This window comes from Pectinophora gossypiella, chromosome 16 (genome assembly GCF_024362695.1).
Source record: "Pectinophora gossypiella chromosome 16, ilPecGoss1.1, whole genome shotgun sequence".
Taxonomy (NCBI): domain Eukaryota; kingdom Metazoa; phylum Arthropoda; class Insecta; order Lepidoptera; family Gelechiidae; genus Pectinophora; species Pectinophora gossypiella.
The window spans coordinates 1,082,414-1,100,139 of NC_065419.1; the positions used below are offsets into that span (position 1 = coordinate 1,082,414).

The 17,726-nt window shown below is 40.5% G+C and overlaps 1 protein-coding gene across 2 annotated transcripts in view; it reads left to right on the top strand.

Annotated features, from left to right (window-relative positions):
- The window catches only part of LOC126373961 (phosphatidylinositol 3,4,5-trisphosphate 3-phosphatase and dual-specificity protein phosphatase PTEN), a 78,882-nt gene that overhangs the window by 52,375 nt on the left and 8,781 nt on the right, over window positions 1-17,726 (top strand). For both annotated transcript variants that reach the window (XR_007567379.1, XM_050020365.1), the window contains exons 3-7: window positions 10,347-10,488; window positions 13,110-13,208; window positions 15,033-15,214; window positions 16,028-16,238; window positions 17,352-17,449. Coding sequence is in view for 1 of the 2 variants with exons in the window: in XM_050020365.1 (XP_049876322.1) it covers window positions 10,347-10,488; window positions 13,110-13,208; window positions 15,033-15,214; window positions 16,028-16,238; window positions 17,352-17,449 (732 nt within the window). In the remaining variant the exon portion in view is untranslated. The remainder of the gene's footprint in view (window positions 1-10,346; window positions 10,489-13,109; window positions 13,209-15,032; window positions 15,215-16,027; window positions 16,239-17,351; window positions 17,450-17,726) is intronic.

A 17,726-nucleotide genomic window follows, 5' to 3' on the forward strand; every position in this document is an offset into this window, starting at 1 on the left:
TAAAATCCGACAGAGGAATTGTGTCCTTTTTAAACGTTGAACAATTGTTATTGTGTTCATTACATCCATCTTAGGTCTTCGTATCAACAGTGGCTGCAAGTTGTCTTTGATTACTCGTGGCTCACCCGGGCGTGAGTTTATAGAATAGACTAGAAATTGTCCTTTGATCTCACTAGTTCGATCATTGTACAATAGGTACATATAATAAAAGCTTTCATATGCTAAAAAGACGCCATAAACAAAAACAAAACAATAACTCACAATTTTCACAAAACTATTAAGCACAACAAAGCAAAAAGGATGTTCGTCGAATTGATCATAAGGTGGTGGTGGACGTCCTGAGATAAAAGGGCCTTACTCAGTACAAGTCGCGGCGTGAACCACGACACTGGTGTTATGTGGACCCTGCTAGGTGAGGCACGAACGTCGTGTTCCATAAATATGCATGTCACATCACTAATTTAAGAGCCACGCTCTTGTCGATGTAGCATTCTTGTCTATCAAAGGCCAATTCTTTCACTTCCTTATAATTATGACAAGACGTTCACCTTCTCTTTAATCTGTTCCATGTAAGCTCTTCTTGGTATTCCCCTTCCTCTCTTTCCTTGTAGCTTCCCTTCTATGAAGTTATTAATAATTCAATAATTCATCAATCAATCAATAATAGTTTATTGCACAACAACATATACAAAGGACATAAACATACAAATAAAACATAAGCACAATAGGCGGCCTTATTGCTAAACAGCAATTTCTGCCAGGCAACCTTTTTATTCATCGTCTTATTAAGTGTCCAATCATCGTCCTCAATAACTCTCAATATTTTCCTCTTTTCCCTTATTCTTACTAGCATTTCCTCATTAGTAACCCTTACTGTCCAATTTATTCTTTCCATCCTGCTCCAAAACCACATTTTAAAGGCCTCGAGTCTCTCTCAAGTCTTTATGTATGTATGTATGTATGTATGTATTATAAATACGTTAGTGGTTGTTCAATGATACACGTGGATTTTTGTAGTGTGACTAATAATGGGAATTTCTAATACTATAAATAATTAAGCTAGATTTAGTTTTATGACCTAAACATGTGTAGATAAAATATACAATTCTTAGACGTTGTTTAATCAACCGTATTATAATCTATTAATGTATTATAATTAACAATATAACTGGGCAGGCTCAGTTTTCAAGCTCACGCTAAATTTTGTACCGGGTGAGAGCCCTCAGCGCTCCCCACTTGTCCGGCCAAGTAGTTTATGCAATCTGCGGCAAATCTACAATAAGTCACATCAAAAAAAAAAGAACGACCGTGGTCTAACGCACTCAAATCTCTTAATAATAATTAAAAAATAAAAATTCCCGCCGTTGCAGCGATGCTATGTGCAGCTTAAGTTATGTTATTTTTTACCTTCTGCTTCTTTTCCAAAGCCATTTGTTGCCCTTGATCACCAACCTAAAACTATAAATAGTGTACTTAATGTAATGACTCATCGTCATTATCAAACCGGAATAGGCATTGTTAATCAATATAGGTCCACTATAAAGATTATTGCGGTGGTCGCAATTTTTTATCGCCGATTTTGTTTTCATACCTACTTACATATGTACTCGTAACTCACGCTATGAGTTATCTCAAAAAGATAACTCTTAGGGCATCCTGACACTATTTTGTCGTAAGATGAATCTCTTACCTTCTTTCTTTTCTTTCTTACCTTTTAGAACGCGATTTTTTTTCAGATTTATATTTTATAAATTATTTTTATAATTTCATTTTATATTATGATGTATCAAAATGGTGACAGATGATCAGCATTACGACATTATTTTTAAGAATGGAAAGGAAAATTTAAAAAAATAAACTTGTATACGGAAAAATGGCTTTCTAAAAGTATGATACAAGTAATTATGTCAGGTACATATTATAAGAAGTAGATAACTTGATTATTTTAAATACTTATTTATTTTTATTCAATATTGTTCAGAAGATACCCCTGGTCGTATCGATGTCTTACTGCTGCACAGACAGAACTCCTCTCAGTCAACCGGAGGGGGCATGGAACATACTCAACTTTACTGAGCTTTGGTTGAGGTATTTGGACAAAAATGGAAATGGATTTTACTAGAACGAATGAAAGTACAGTCCCGTTCACACTTAGCCAATTCTGTACCCCAGACAGTCAGACTCATTTTGAGGTCAGTTGACCACTCCAGCTGTGCAAACGAATGCCCGTCGTAAAATCCACATCTATAATGCATTTGTAAGTGGATTGGAGTTTTAAGTTACTTTTATATCTAATAGCTTCTACCTACATGCTGGATTGGCTACAATTTTTTTTATCAAAAATAGTTTTTATTATCAGAACTAATACAAAAAGAAAGAAGGCATACTAGGCGGAGCCTGTATCTTGGGAAATCGTGGACGATGGGACACAAGTCTTGTAAGTTTGACGCTATGATACGACCAATTTATTAAAAAAAAATTTAGAAGGAAAGAGAGGTAGGGGAGGGCCTAGAAGCTTACATGGAACAAATTAAAGAGAAGGCGAACGTCGTGTCTTAGAAGGAAGTCAAAGAATTGGCCTTTGATAGACAAGAGTGATGAATGCTACTCCGACAAGACATGCCTCTTAAATTAAATGATATGGTGGACTGGGAGCGAATGAAATATAAAGAACGTGTTTAATTGCTCGTCTTCAGGGAATAGCGTGAAAATTGGCAGAGGGATTGTGTCCTTTCCAACATGATGGGCTGATCATCATTCACCAAACCCTTCATCATCCATCCTATGACTTTGTGTGTAGTGTACATATGCCTCTATCCAGCCCGTTAGGGATTACAGGAGCGTGTTTATGATGTACGGCCGTGTTTATAAATATATACATAGGCGGTTTTTGAACCGTGTCGCATTTACATATCTGAAAAAGTGGAACAAAAGTCTCACTAAAATATTAACGAGACATGGTTGTGAAGTATGATATTTATGTCGTCTTGCCCCTTAAACGGGGACCCCAGAACAACCGGTATTGTTGAAGGTGTAGTCTAGACGAGTCGTCACCAGACGCTAGTGCCCTTCGCCGATAACCGCCGCGATAGCTTATCGCGAGAGACGATTCAACACGACTACGTCTACAAAACAATTAATGCTTAGATTATGAACGTTTTAATGCGGATTTCTGTCATTTATAAGGTACCACCACCTTACCTCCTCTGGTTGATTGAAGGAAGTGTGTTCTGATAAGGGATTAATTTACAATATTGAATGTTCTGTAGATCTTCTGTCGTGTGGGTTGTGAGGTGGATTACCAACCCTGGTGTCAGGGTTTCTATTGAGCCGCCAAAGGTCCCTGACATGGCTCATGTAACGACTACTTATTTACATCTGAAAGTAATAACCGGGACCAACAGCTTAACGTGCTTTCCGAAACACGGATCATCTTACTTTTGGACAATCAGGTGATCAGCCTGTAGTGTTAGGACACTACTACTACTACCAAACTAGGGATCACCGGGATATCACCTAGTGATATGTCTCCACCGGGATTTGAACCCGGGACCTCCGGATCGTGAGCCCGTCGCTCAAACCACTGGACCACAGAGGCCGTTCTGTAGGTACGAGTTAAGTTTTGGAATTATCAGCAACAACATCCGACATCTAATTTACTCATTTTTTTTTAAGACAAGCCACTTTTAACAGTGGTAAGATTGTTGCTTAGGCTCCGTTTTTGGAATGGAATCGATTTGGCGGGCATTTTCTGGCAATAGTTTTAAGACGCGTGTATTTATCTGCTAAATTGTCGATTTCCGAACAATCCTTAGCTGTGAAGGTTCTATCCATTCACAGTAGTTGGTAGATGGTTCAATAAACTCTTCATTTCCGTTTGATTCATTAAGAAGCACTCATTGCTTAGACAGAAGTATAGCTGCTTGTTCCATTAACCCCACACTGTGAATCCTGATTCACGTTTGAACGTAAACAACAGCAAATATTACGACCGGCCTATAGAATACGCATAAAACGAGTGACGTAGCTCATATCTGCTGTTCCGTGAATCGCGGGCAGATTTCCACGAAACGCGTCCTGTTAATATGCGCCGATAAGTCGAAGGTTGTTCGCCGAATCGAGTTTATTGTGACTTTACACTTCATGGGTATTCTGACTCATATGCGTGTCTCACTTAGGCATGCCTGTAGCATAGAAGAAGTTATTTAATTGATGTATTTCTTAAATTATAGACCTTTTTGTTCACGATGGATTCGACTTATGAATTTGAATTCATGTTTGAATCGTATATAGTTGATATAACTTCTCGAGGATTTGTGCCCGGTCTTCTTCTATCGTGTGGGTTGTGGGGTCGATTACCAACCTCAGCAATCCTGGTGTCAGGGTTATTATTGAGCCGCCAAAGGCCCCTGACATGGCTCATGTTACGATTACTCACTTACATCCACACCCACTTCTTCTCTCGTGTGGGTTGTGAGGGTGGAGTACCAACCTCATCAACCCTGGTGTCAGGGTTATTATTGAGCCGCCAAAGGCCCCTCATATGGCTCATGTTACGATTACTCACTTACATCAGTAAGTAGTAACCGGGACCAACGGCTTAACGTGCCTTCCGAAGCACGAATCATTTACTTTCGGACAATCAGGTGATCAGCCTGTAATATCCTTACCAAACTAGGGATCACAAAGTGATTTTTGTGATATGAACCCGGGATCTCCGGATCGTGAGCCCAACGCTCAACCACTGGACCACAGAGGCCGTTAGGTTAGGTTAGGCCGTGTGTCCGGGTAATGGCAATAATCTCGCCCAGTATTAAATGAGACTTAAACTAGTCTGGCGGGAAGATATATAATAATCATAAACTGCCTATATACGTCCCACTGCTGGGCACAGGCCTCCCCTCAATCAACCGGAGGGGGTATGGAGCATACTCCACCACGCTGCTCCACTGCGGGTTGGTGGAGGTGTTTTTACGGCTAATAGCCGGGACCAACGGCTTAACGTGCCCTCCGAAGCACGGAATCATCTTACTTTTTCGGACAATCAAGTGATTCAAGCCTGAAAAGTCCTTACCAAACAAAGGACAGTCTCACAAAGTGATTTCGACAATGTCCCCATCGGGAATCGAACCCGGACCTCCAGATCGTGAGCCTAACGCTCTAACCACTAGACCACGGAGGCTGTCACTAGACCACGGAGGCTGTCGTGTATATATTATGCTAATGCTATATACCTCTGCCTACTCCTTTGGGGCTTACGGGTGTGATGTTTGTTGTTACAATTTCGCCGAAGTGTCTTTACGCTTATGATATTAATATTTACCTGATACTATGTAAAAGGCCATGCATTATCTTTGACAGATCAACGCGTGGAAGCCATTGTCCTGGCGAGAGGGTTGTCAAATAATGCTATTTCTATATTTATAAGTGTGTACAGTTGTATACCTACATTGTAGCTCATTCAAATTCAAAAATATCTGTATTCAGTAGGTAATATAGTTACACTTCGTCTTTTTTTTTTACATAACGAACGTCTCATCCGCCTAAAACTACTGCAGCAACATTGGGTCCAGAATTCTCTAATTATTTCTTCTCTCGATAAAGTTTTACAACATCAAAAAAAATACTTAAGCAATTGTGTATTATAGTGAATATAATAGAATACAATTTATTTTTATTGCACCACTTCCTGAGGTAAAGCTATGAAGTAATATAAAAATTACAAAGAAAGAGATAGCCGTAAAGGAATGATTTCTGAAGTAGAAGTAAGGTAGAGGTGCAAAATGGGTCAGATCTCCTAAACCATAAATAATCGCTGAACATACATTTTCCGGCCAAGTAGTTAATGTCATCTGCGGCAAATCTACAATAAGTCATGTCAAAAAAAAAATGAACATTTTCTGGTTAGTTTCTGGTTACCAACGGGTCACTCTATTTCAATTTTCGTTTTTCGTCGCCTCATAGTGAAAACCACGTAAGCGCATTTAAAAAAAATCATATTCTAAATTAATTTCAATCGGGATAAATATTGAGACCACAAACTTACTTGGATTGGAAGTGGGTACCTTGTCTATTGCGTGCTTTTACTATAAGGCGACGACATACGCCTTTTGTCCGGCCAAGTAGTCTACATTAACTCATGTCAAAAATACAAACAAATAAAAGACGCATGTATCCGTGCTTTGTCCCTTCATAATTTGAGCGTCTGAAAACACATACCACATACAAACTCATTTAGAATTCATTGCTGTCGAATTCAGAGCCGCAAATCGACCATTTTGCCACCCTATTTTTGATTAATGCTTTGTGTGAATCCCTTTTTCATTTCGTCGTCTGAAAATACATCCATTTATTACGTAATTATTACATTGTATTTTGGTATGATATGGTGGTGGTGGTGGTTTAGCACGTGGTTTCCAGGATTTGTGCCCAATGGCAAAGGTTGATTGAGGAGAGGCCTGGGCCCAGCAGTGGGAATGGCTATAGGCTCACCTTCTATTGCATGGGACTTAAACGTAGCTGGCGAGGAGTGGGTGTATAGTGTATACATATATACAGGGTGTTAGTGACATCGTAACGAATACTGAAGGGGATGATTCAGACCATGATTCTGAGTTGATATCAAGTGGAATTTCCTGTCGAAAAATTCATATTTATTTTTGTGTTTTTTTTTTATTATTTTCCGTTCCATACTTTTGCGACGGAAAATTCCACTTGATTTTTACTCAGAATCATGGTCTGAATCAACCCTCAAAGTTTTCGCTACGATGTCCCTTTCCTTTTCGGCGAACAAGTAAATGACAGGTATAACTTAGAATAAAAGTAGATGTTGTGTCCTGGCATCCAGTGTCCTTTATAAAATACGTAAACAGTAGTGATTTTAGACATCTATGTAACGGCTAGATCCCCAATTCGATTCCCAATGGAGGAAATTCAGGTGGCGTAGTTTTCTAAATCGTCACGCACAGTGAGGCATAGAACGTAGCCTCCGTTTTGTCCTCTTATCTATTTGTATTTTTTATCTCCCAATAGACAGCCCAGTCTGAAAGGTGTAGGCTAGTTCAATGACCCCTATTTAGGTCATAGATAACGCTTGAAATTTGTATTTCATGACTTTTTGCGTAATATTGTTTAGTTGTCGGAAATTTTAAGGAAATCGTTTGCTCAATTAGTACAGAGGTCTGTGGCTGGTGTAGGTAGGTATACTGATATCATGGAATAAAGATTAATACTACGCCCAGAACAGACACTCTTCGCAAAAATTCGAGCTAGATGTACCCCAATAAAAAAGTTATTGAACAGTCGTCAATTTTAGGCAGTAATCTTAAACATCCCATTCGAAATTTTAACGTGTTGCACAAGTCAAGCGGGTAGCATATCAGCGAGGTGCATATTTGATTCGTCTGGACAATAGTTCTATTTCACTTAACGCTGCTGCATGCACAACTGTTAATTTTAAAATTAACAGCTGTCAATCATCCATCCCTTTCCTTTTCGGCAGGTAAGCACATGACAGGTATAACTTGAACATTTGGAGGTGAATGGAATCAGCACTATTTCTACTATATCTAAATTTATAAAAGGAGAAACTGACTGACTGACATATCAACGCACAGCCTAAACGGCTAAATGTAGGCACTTGAAATTTGGAAGGGACGTAGCTTAGGTACCGTAGAGGTGCACTAAGAAAGGAATTCCCGGAATTCCCACGGGAACGGGAATTAGCGGGAAAATCCTTTTGTATGAAAAATCTAAACCGCTTAAGTTAGACGCTTGAAATTTGGCATGCAGGTACCTTTGTTAAAGCTTAGTTGCAACAGGATATTTCAAAAATTCCCACGGAAACGGGAGTTAGCGGGAAGAAACATTTGTATGAAAAAATCTAAACTGCATAAGTTAGATGCTTGAAATTTGATATGCACTTCCACACACACAAAGATCTCTCTTTTATAACACGCCACGCGGACGAAGTCGCGGGCAAAAGCTAGTACTTACTATACATATACTCTGGAATGATAAGAACATAAAGAGTTTGAAGGTTTCTAGGATTTCTCCGCCGGTTAATGGAAATAGGCTCGCCCCCCATTGGATTTTGACTTTGACACAGCTGGTGAGCAGTGGATAAATAAGATGACCCGTGCTTCGGAAGGCACATTAAGCCGTTGGTCCCGGTTACTACTTACTGATGTAAGTTAGTAGTCGTTACATGAGTCATGTCAGGGGTCTTTGGCGGCTCAATAGTAACCCTGACACCAGGGTTGATGAGGTTGGTACTCCACCCTCACAACCCACACGAGAGAAGAAGTGGGTGTTTATGGCTACCCTTTCGGGGATGTCAAAAGATGTTTCTCCTTAGTCAAGCAGAGAAATAACCCTGACACCAGGTTTGATGGTGGTAATACACCTCACAACCCACACGATAGAAGAAGAAGCAGAGAGATGAAATCATTTCATTTAAGCGTGATGCGTAATTATATTTAGCAATGCGATTACACTATGACATAGAATGTTTGACGCGTCCATTTATAATATTTGTATCCGGATTATATCCGAGGAGTTTATTTATAAATACGCCAAGGATGTGATATATTATATTTATATAAACTACTGCTAAGAGGAAATATTATAATATAGATACGATATGTAACACGAGGTTTGTAAATATTTAGGCCTCTATAGTTTCAACGGTATTGATTTCTGACGGTACTTCATGTTAATTCAATCGATATATGAATAGTTGGTACCAATTGCAAACTTTACAACAGACTTTTGGGGAAGCAACCATGCCCAACTAAATTAGAAAAGTTTGTTTCTTAAATGAATTAGAACCTGGGACCACCTCTGGTTTGGTGGTTCATCATCACTAATTTAACAGCCACGCTCTTGTCGGTGTAGCATCCTCCATGCTACTTTTTAGGGAAATATAGAGCAGTGCTTTCCTTTTTGCCTTCTGCCACGCAGTACTCTAAAGCGAGTGGGATGGGTTTGGTGGTTGTGATGTCTAAATTATTACACCATAGATGAGATTTCTAGCTTTCAGTTTAGAATACCAAAGTGTCCAAGGTTTTACTCTACATCGAAACCATCTCAGAATAAATTCAAGAGTGTCCTAAAAACCTGAAACTTTCAGCGTTTCCAGCTTATAACTTTACAAGTAATACAATATTCATGTAATACGCCACGAGTACTCAATTTTTGGGCCCATAAACAAAACTTGAGTACGTCCCGCTGAAATTGAGTTTTATATTCAAAGTTTCAATTTGAGGTCTCGAAAGGAGCAATTTGCTTAACTCTTAAGGGGCTCGTTAAGTTCTCAATGTCTTAAATTTGACACTCGGACGCAACTTGGAAACGTGGTTTTATGGCTGATTATATTAAGTTACAGTTCTACTCCAGTTTAATGAGAACATTACATGCATACATAAAGTCGCACCCGTAATCTTATGTCCTATTACATTCATCGGGCACGATGCGTCGGGATTGGGCGTTTTAAATGCTTCCGATGGGCCACGATTTCGCTATACTAATACATAATAGGGCCTTTAATATGGCAGAGCCATGATAATTAGAAGACAACTTGCATTCAGTTTTTATACGAAATCCTATGATGAATTGTATAGTGACGCGTTCAGCCCTTTACGCATATATTGGCTGACCATTTATTTATTTATTCATAAAACCAAATGCGATAAAAAGGCTCAACATTACATTTACATATATCTTTACTCTGTCGCTTTCGGAAGATAAGCAGTTTAAGACGCGTTATGTTTGCTCCCAGTCCAGCATAGAATAAATCTAGCTCGGCACCGGTACGAAACGGTGCGGGGCGGAGAGTGTCCGCTCTATACGTAGTCATAGAACCAGCGGCTAAGCTAGGTTTACCTCACCCCCTCGGTCTTACTTTAGTCTTCAATCATATGGAGGCAGACGTATGGCGCGTGTACGATATCGTCAATGTGCAGTGTCTGTGTAAAACGAGGTGTTTGTATGAAGTGAGGAGCTCGGTGGCGCAGCGGTAAACGCGCTCGGTCTGCGATTGTTGAAGATAAGCAACTTTCGCAAAGGCCGGTCATAGGATGGGTGACCACAAAAAAAAAGTTTTCATCTCGAGGTCCTCCGTGCTTCGGAAGGCACGTTAAGCCGTTGGTCTCGGCTACATTAGCAGTCGTTAATAACCATCAATCCGCACTGGGCCCGCGTGATGGTTTAATGCCCGATCTCCCTATCCATCCATAGGGAAGGCCCGTGCCCCAGCAGTGGGGACGTTAATGGGCTGATGATGATGATGTATGAAGAGTCCGGGGTGTGACGTAGTACTGTTCTTTATTCCATGACTATGTTTCCAGGTGGAACGATACGCGTTCGAGGACCACACGCCGCCGAAGATGGAGCTGATACAGCCGTTTTGTGAGGACGTGCACAACTGGCTGAGTCTCGACCCGCGCAACGTAGCCGCCGTGCACTGCAAAGCGGGGAAGGGCCGCACCGGTCAGTACACTACTCATACACACATATACTCATACAATACACACAAGTGTTAACAAGTTTTCGACACTCAGCGAGTGTGACGGGGCGGTTGCGTTAGTTAGTGCATTTGCAGGCTAAATCACCTGATTATCTAAAAAAAATTCATGATTAGGAAGACTCGTTAAGTCAGCGTCTCCACCAACCAGCACTGGAGCAGCGTGGTGAAGTATGCACCATACCCCTTCCGGTTGATTGAGGGGACCCCTGTGCTCAGCAGTGGGACGTATATAGGCTATCTATGTATGTATGTAATTTAGTAAAATGTAGGACAGACGCCTGTGGACGCTTGCGTCGTCCAGAGCTCGATGCCGGCGAGAGCTAAAATGTTTCCCCTTGATACGGCATGTAGTATGCCGTGTTACTGATGCGACACATTTCTTGTAAAGTCGTTTTCCCAAAATATTCAAATACCAGTAGACAAGAAATTCTGGTCCCCTAATATCATAACAATGCAGCATTACAACTGCCACGTTTGATAAAGCGTGATGTAAGTCTAGAATACTTAATTATAATAAATACAGCTGTTTATAAAACAATAAGCTATATCGAAAACGGCTCGCACTTTGTAGTATTTTCCCAATATAGATCGTAGTAGCATGGATCAGTTTCTAGATACACTTTGGCCGTGTTTGTTCCCGTCGCAAACCAGGCGGGGAACCGACACATACATATTGTCAGTGTGGAACGCGACAAGCTCCAGATCATTCGCAACATTGTATGTACACCGGAATAGAATTAGTAGGTATAGCGTGCATCGCACTCATTTACATAGATTCCTTTATTACATTGTCGCCACGCGGGCATCTATCGGCCCCTCAGATAACTCCCATTGACGACGTGAAAAGAATCCGATTATTATGTGCATTAGTTTAGATAACTCGTAAAGTTTACCATAATTACAATGGCCACAGACTACAAAGGTTAAGGTGACGTCTTTGTCGCAAACAAAAAAGGACCCAAACCCCACGCGGGTAATTGCGAAATTTCTTTACAGCCCGTAATTGCGGGTATTACGCACCAACTTTCACAGAAAGTCGTAAATTTCGAAAAAGGTCCGTTTGAAATTGCGTTTTTTGTGGGAAGCCCCGGAGAGGATGCGGGGCTCGCATCCGCCGCCTGTGAACGCCATTCGCCATTTTTTGTGCCGATAAAAAATGCATTGAGTAATTTATCTGTTTAAAGTTTTTTTTTTGGAGTCAAAGAACACCTTTTCATGGCCGATTAGTTGCTATGGAGTCGATGTTCCTTATTGATCTTTGCTCGGTTTTGTACTTCCGAATGAAAAAGTCTTTGAACAATGATGATTTCGTATGTATCGTGGATTTGAAAGAATAGGTGACTTCGGCCTACTTGCGTGGAACACTGGGTTAGAACTGAGATAACATTTTTAACCCAAGGTTCAAATTGCACTAGTGGAAACTAGTGAGTTTACTAACTGGACCATTCTATAGTTTTGGCTGAGTTTACTCTTAACTCTGAACAGTGCAGAACAAATTATCAAATTACTTCGTGTTAACTATTAACTTTTGAGTTATTTACGTTAACTCATGTCTGTGCAAGATTAAAAGGTTTAGTAGTGAGACAAATTAGGAAATGTCTATATTTCCTCGCAGAAAAATGTCACTGCCTACCATTATCATATCTATGTAAACGTATAAGTTGGTTCCTATATTATTATAACAGGAATACGAATTATATTTGAATAATAATAAAAAGAAAGTGTAACTCGAAACCACCTCCTGCGGCGAACCTTTCCTTGACGATAAAACCTCGGTTGGGCGGCACCATTCTATGCAGTCGAACAAAAACACGTCCTTACAATTACAACATTGCATAATACATTACGCCGGCAACTTTTTAAATAATCCCAAAAAGGTATAAAAGACTTCTTTCTCTTACACTTTGAAGTTACATTTGTTCCGTTAACGACAAAGGCAATTTTTTCAAGTTCTCAGTGAAGAGTTTCTTTTTCAATGAGAACTGATTTATTTTATTGCTCACCAGATGGCGACACCCCTAGCGTGAGGGCTGTCATTATGTTATTACAGACATAAATCTTGCCCGAAATCCCTACCAGGGTGGGCAGGGCCACAAGTCACCAGCAGATAAAGCCATGTATCCCGACATGGGTGGCAACGTCACACAACAGTCCACGTCATCAATAACTGAACTTGCATAGACATGTTGTCGTCATCTTGTAGTACCACCTGATTGAAAAATCACATCCAGATGTTATTTTCTCCCAGATTGCTTTTAATTTATTTCGATCCGAATAAAAATTTAACATAACATAAGCTAGGGATTATATTCCGAATAATCTCAATTGGAATAGTCAGAGGTACATCCATCAAAGGAAATGAAGTCGGCGTCCGATACGAATTGGTGCGGGGCGGAGAGTTACTGCTCTATTTATTTATTTAATTATCTAGTATTACTATCTATAGTATTACTCTTCATTCTATGCTACCGCAGCAGCGACTTTTATTTAAAAAATAAAACCTTGTGAATTTTCGGATCAATCGGCTCAAAACAATGCGTTCCAAGCCATAAAAATATTTTAGTTTTTTATTGTTCGTTTTCAGGTACCATGGTGTGCTGCTATCTATTATATAGCGGGCAAAAAGCTACAGCGGACGAAGCCCTCAAATTCTACGGAACTAAAAGAACGCACGACGAAAAAGGTGAGTGAAAATCACTGACATTCAATAGAATGTCATGAATGTTTATAAACAAATAGACTCACATTCGCTACTTAAGGAGTTTTTCTAAAAAAGCTTCCGAACCGTATTGTAAATACGTTATACATTAAGCTGAAGTGGCAGTAGGCAGGACAAATAGCGAGGAGAACCGATGGCCGCTGGGGCGGAAAGGTTCTCGAATGGCGACCACGTGTCGGACGACGCTCAAATTCAAAATTCAAATTCAAAAATATCTTTATTCAGTAGGTAACATAGTTACACTTTGAATCGTCAATTTTTACATAACGAACGTCTCATCCGCCTAAAACTACTGCAGCTTCTCACAACCTGTATAGCCGGTGCCTACCCACTACAAGGTGGACCGACGATCTGGTGAAGGTCGCGGGAAGCCGCTGGATGCGGGCAGCGCAGGACCGAATGTCGTGGAGATCCTTGGGGGAGGCCTTTGCCCAGCTGTGGGCGTCTTACGGCTGATAATGATGATACTAATGTATCATTATGTATCTATTATGTATCATAATGTATCAGCTATGAAGATAATATAGTTTCCTCAAATTAAGATGTTTTGGCTGCTCAAATAAAGTGCAATATTGGATTTACAGTGTTGTTGCACGCCGACGCTTGTGACAAGATGCGCCTTGGACACTTTATCCACAGAGACTGGTTGTCTATTTGTTATAAATACTCAATATCAAATTCAAAAATATCTTTAGTCAGTTGGTAATCGTCAATTTTCAAATAACGAACATGTCATTCGCCTAATATTATTGCAGCTTCTCACAATCTGTATAGCCGAGGAAAAGTGGCTCCGAGAAAAACCCAGGGACAGGTCCTAGACATTCTTGAAAACAAAACATAAAATATTGTAATACAATTTCGTAACTTGGCTGCCTAATATCCACTCCCGGACATTACCTAGCAAAACACATTTCCAAGAAAGATGAAGACTATAAAACGCAGATTTATGTAACTTTAAACTTTCTAACCATAAACAAGCAGAAATAAATAAATGAACAGGGTTGATGAGGTCGTTAATCCACCTCACAACCCACACGATAGAAGAAGCATAGGGTATAATTGCACATAGTATTTTTTAAATTTAAATTTTATTTCAAAGCGTATTTCAAAGTGTTCTTGAAAGTAAAGCATCTCTTTATGCAGCTGTGAGAATCTTTTAAACGTTGTTAAACCATGAAGAAAGGACAATACTAACCTTAATATTCTTATCGTATTTTTTTAAATACAATAGTACACATTTCTGTACTATTGGTAATATTTTTTTATCTTAAACTAAGTAACAATAGGTTTTTGTGCCTTTCATAGGCTTTCATATTTTGACCTTCGTTTTGCACAATGGGGGAAAGGTCTTTTGTCTGGTAAAAAAATATCTAAAGTAGACCACTCCACCGTGTGTGGGCTCACGTAGCTTTTTTGATTGAGAGACATTGTACTAAGTTAGACAACTGTACTAGTAAATAGGCAACAAACATCGCAGCTCGGATACTCCATACAAAAATCTCGTCCTTACCGTGTCCTGTTTTACCCCGTGCGTGCGGGTGAGACAGCCAGTCCACAGTCCTTACTCTTTAACGGTTTACGGCTAAATATACTAAAGTGGCTCCCATCAGGAATGATGTAAATCAAGTCATCATCAATCATCCGTATGTATGACGTCTGACGCCATACGATTGAACCGAGGGGGGTGAGGTAAATCTAGCTCAGGCGCTGGTGGGGAGCGGAGAGTTGCCGTTCTATGCGTACTATTATTCCTTATTCTATGCCTATGTTCTTTTGTTATGTTTGCAGGCGTGACGATTCCGTCACAGCGTCGCTACGTGGAATACTACGCGGCTTTAGTCCGCTCGGGGCTCCAGTACCGAGCCCCGCGCCTGCACATCCGCGAGCTGCTGATGTGGCCGCCGCCGCACAACAACGGGACGTCGCACACGCTCGAGCTGGCCGTAAGCCAGGCCGAGCCACCGCTTAAGGTCAGGCATAAGGTCATAGCTCACTTACACAACTCTGCTCCAACACCGCCCTAAGGCGGTCATCTACGGGAAGCTTGCTGACACTGAGCTGTCTGCTAATTTATGTTGTCACTGCTAATGTATATCGCCACGACTTAAAGCCCATATTTGAACGATATTTTATTTATTAATCAGGTGGTAACAGAGTTGTGTAAGTGGGTGACTGATACCACTCCCTATATGTCACCCTAGTGGCTACAGGCTTCTCTTCATAGACAACACCTCAACACCATTGCATTGCAAGTGCTTCGACTAACAGCCAACCCATTTGCTATTCGAGCCGTGCTATGGTTCGTGTAGCTCGACGCCTGTTGACCTGTGTCAACGTAACTAGCCAAAGATATGATGAAGGCTACACTGATGCTATATTTGTACCGGAATTTTGGGCCGAAATTTTGCTGTCGACACGAAATGAAAAGAAAACGAACGTCAGTCTTCACATGGAACTCCCGTTTCTGTCAGGGTCCGCTTACGAGAATGGAACTAATGAGTTGATGTAGTTGTCTAATTGACCACTTGCTATCCGGGTCTCCTGGAGAAGTCTAGGATAATTCAACAAGTGGTAACAGTACTCCCCAGTCATACAAAAAATCTCAGAGAGTTACCGTTCTATCCGAAGTACTGTTCTTTATTCAATGGTAACAGGCTTAATAATGTGAAAATACATATTTACTAATTATATAAATAGTTTATATACGTCCCACTGTTGCGCACAGCGTTCCCCATTTGGCCTAAAAAAGCAATGTTAATAAGAATATCATATTAAATCTGCAGGCGCCAGCCGGCTCCCACGAAGTCCGTCGCCATGAGAGCCACATCCGCGTCGTCCTCGACCAGTGCACACCGCTACACGGGGACGTGCGCGTCGACGTGTACAACAAGCCCAAGATGATGATGCGCAAGGAGAAGCTCTTCCACTTCTGGTTCAACACATTCTTCGTGGCCAACTGCGTCGGCGCTGTCAGGATACCGCCGCCCGCTGACAGTGAGTGCAAACATCAGTGTGTAACTGACACCGTAAAGAATACTAAGGGGGATGATTGAGCTCATGATTCTGAGTTAATATCCAGTGCATATGCTACAATCCTGACATTCTCATCAAAATCTTTATGGATCCCGGTTTGGAGTACTCTTGACCTGGCGTTTCCTTAAAATATCCTTAATTTGATCGCGCTAACACTTAGATTGCCAATATTTAAGATAGATGGCAACATTAAGACAGTTTACTCAGAGTACGTTTGGTTTATGTTGGTATTTGTAAAGTGCTATAGTATTCTTCGCCATAAAACCTTAAAATCCTTTGGAACTTGATAAGCTTAATCTGTGTAGGATGTTTTCAGATTGCTCAGGGTGCGCCGGACGTAAATAAGGTATAATACAGTTACGTCACTTGTGGATGTTCCTTCTTGCGTCCTAGTAGGCTAGACGCATTGACCACGAGGAAGTAAATTGGATTTTTATTCCGGTCAAAATATAAGTCGAGCTGATTTTCCCTTCAGATTAAATGATCAGCTGGCCTGAATAGGGATAGTAGTAGAAGGAAGAACTATGTGTATAGTTCATTGCAGGATGGGAACTTCTGGTGGTAGAAATATAGACAAGTTCCGCTGGTATGGACGTGACAGAACTAAAACTCACCGAAAAATAAGAATAAAATAAATTTGTTGCCAGTAACAGTTTTCAATTTTCTTAAAGAACTAGATAATTATGAATATTACTAGTAAGGGCAATAGGAAACGGCTCAGCTTGTGCTGTGCTAAATCACAATTTAGCATGCTACGGCACCATAACCAGCGCAGATAACCATTCATGAGTGAGACAAATTTAGATCTTGCCTCGTGTTGTTCAATGATCGTCCCGAACAACCCTGGCGTCAGGGTTACTAGAACCGCTAGAACCCCTGACATGACTCATGAAACGACTACATATTCCCACGGATGATTATCCGACAATTTATACGGCGATGTGGATCACCACCTATCCAGTTTGTTTAACAGAAAGCTCGGTGAAGCGTGGGTACTAAGTTCATCTTGCGATGGATGCCCCAATTGGGGATATAGTTGTGAGCTTATGTTTTTATAAGTATTTTCCGTTCCAGGCATGAACCTCGAGACGTATAAGCTGACGTTGAACAAGTGGCAGCTGGACGACGCGCACAAGGACAAGCAGCACAAGCTGTACAGTCCCGACTTCAAGGTAACGTTGCTTTTATAATGACATATGACTGAATGACTCGTCAGTCATTAAGAACATAAGTCATACGTCGTCACGTATGACTTATGTTCTTCTTCTTAGGGAAAGTTATATTGCGCAGAACAATTGTTAATTAATTAAGTATTTATATTATGTTATTAGAGAGAAGTTTTTGTCCAAAAACTGGACCAGTTTTGTCATTCTTAATGAAATCTGAAAGTGATGAATTTTCACTAAGAATTTAATGAGATATAATCCAATATTATCACCCGTATTCTAA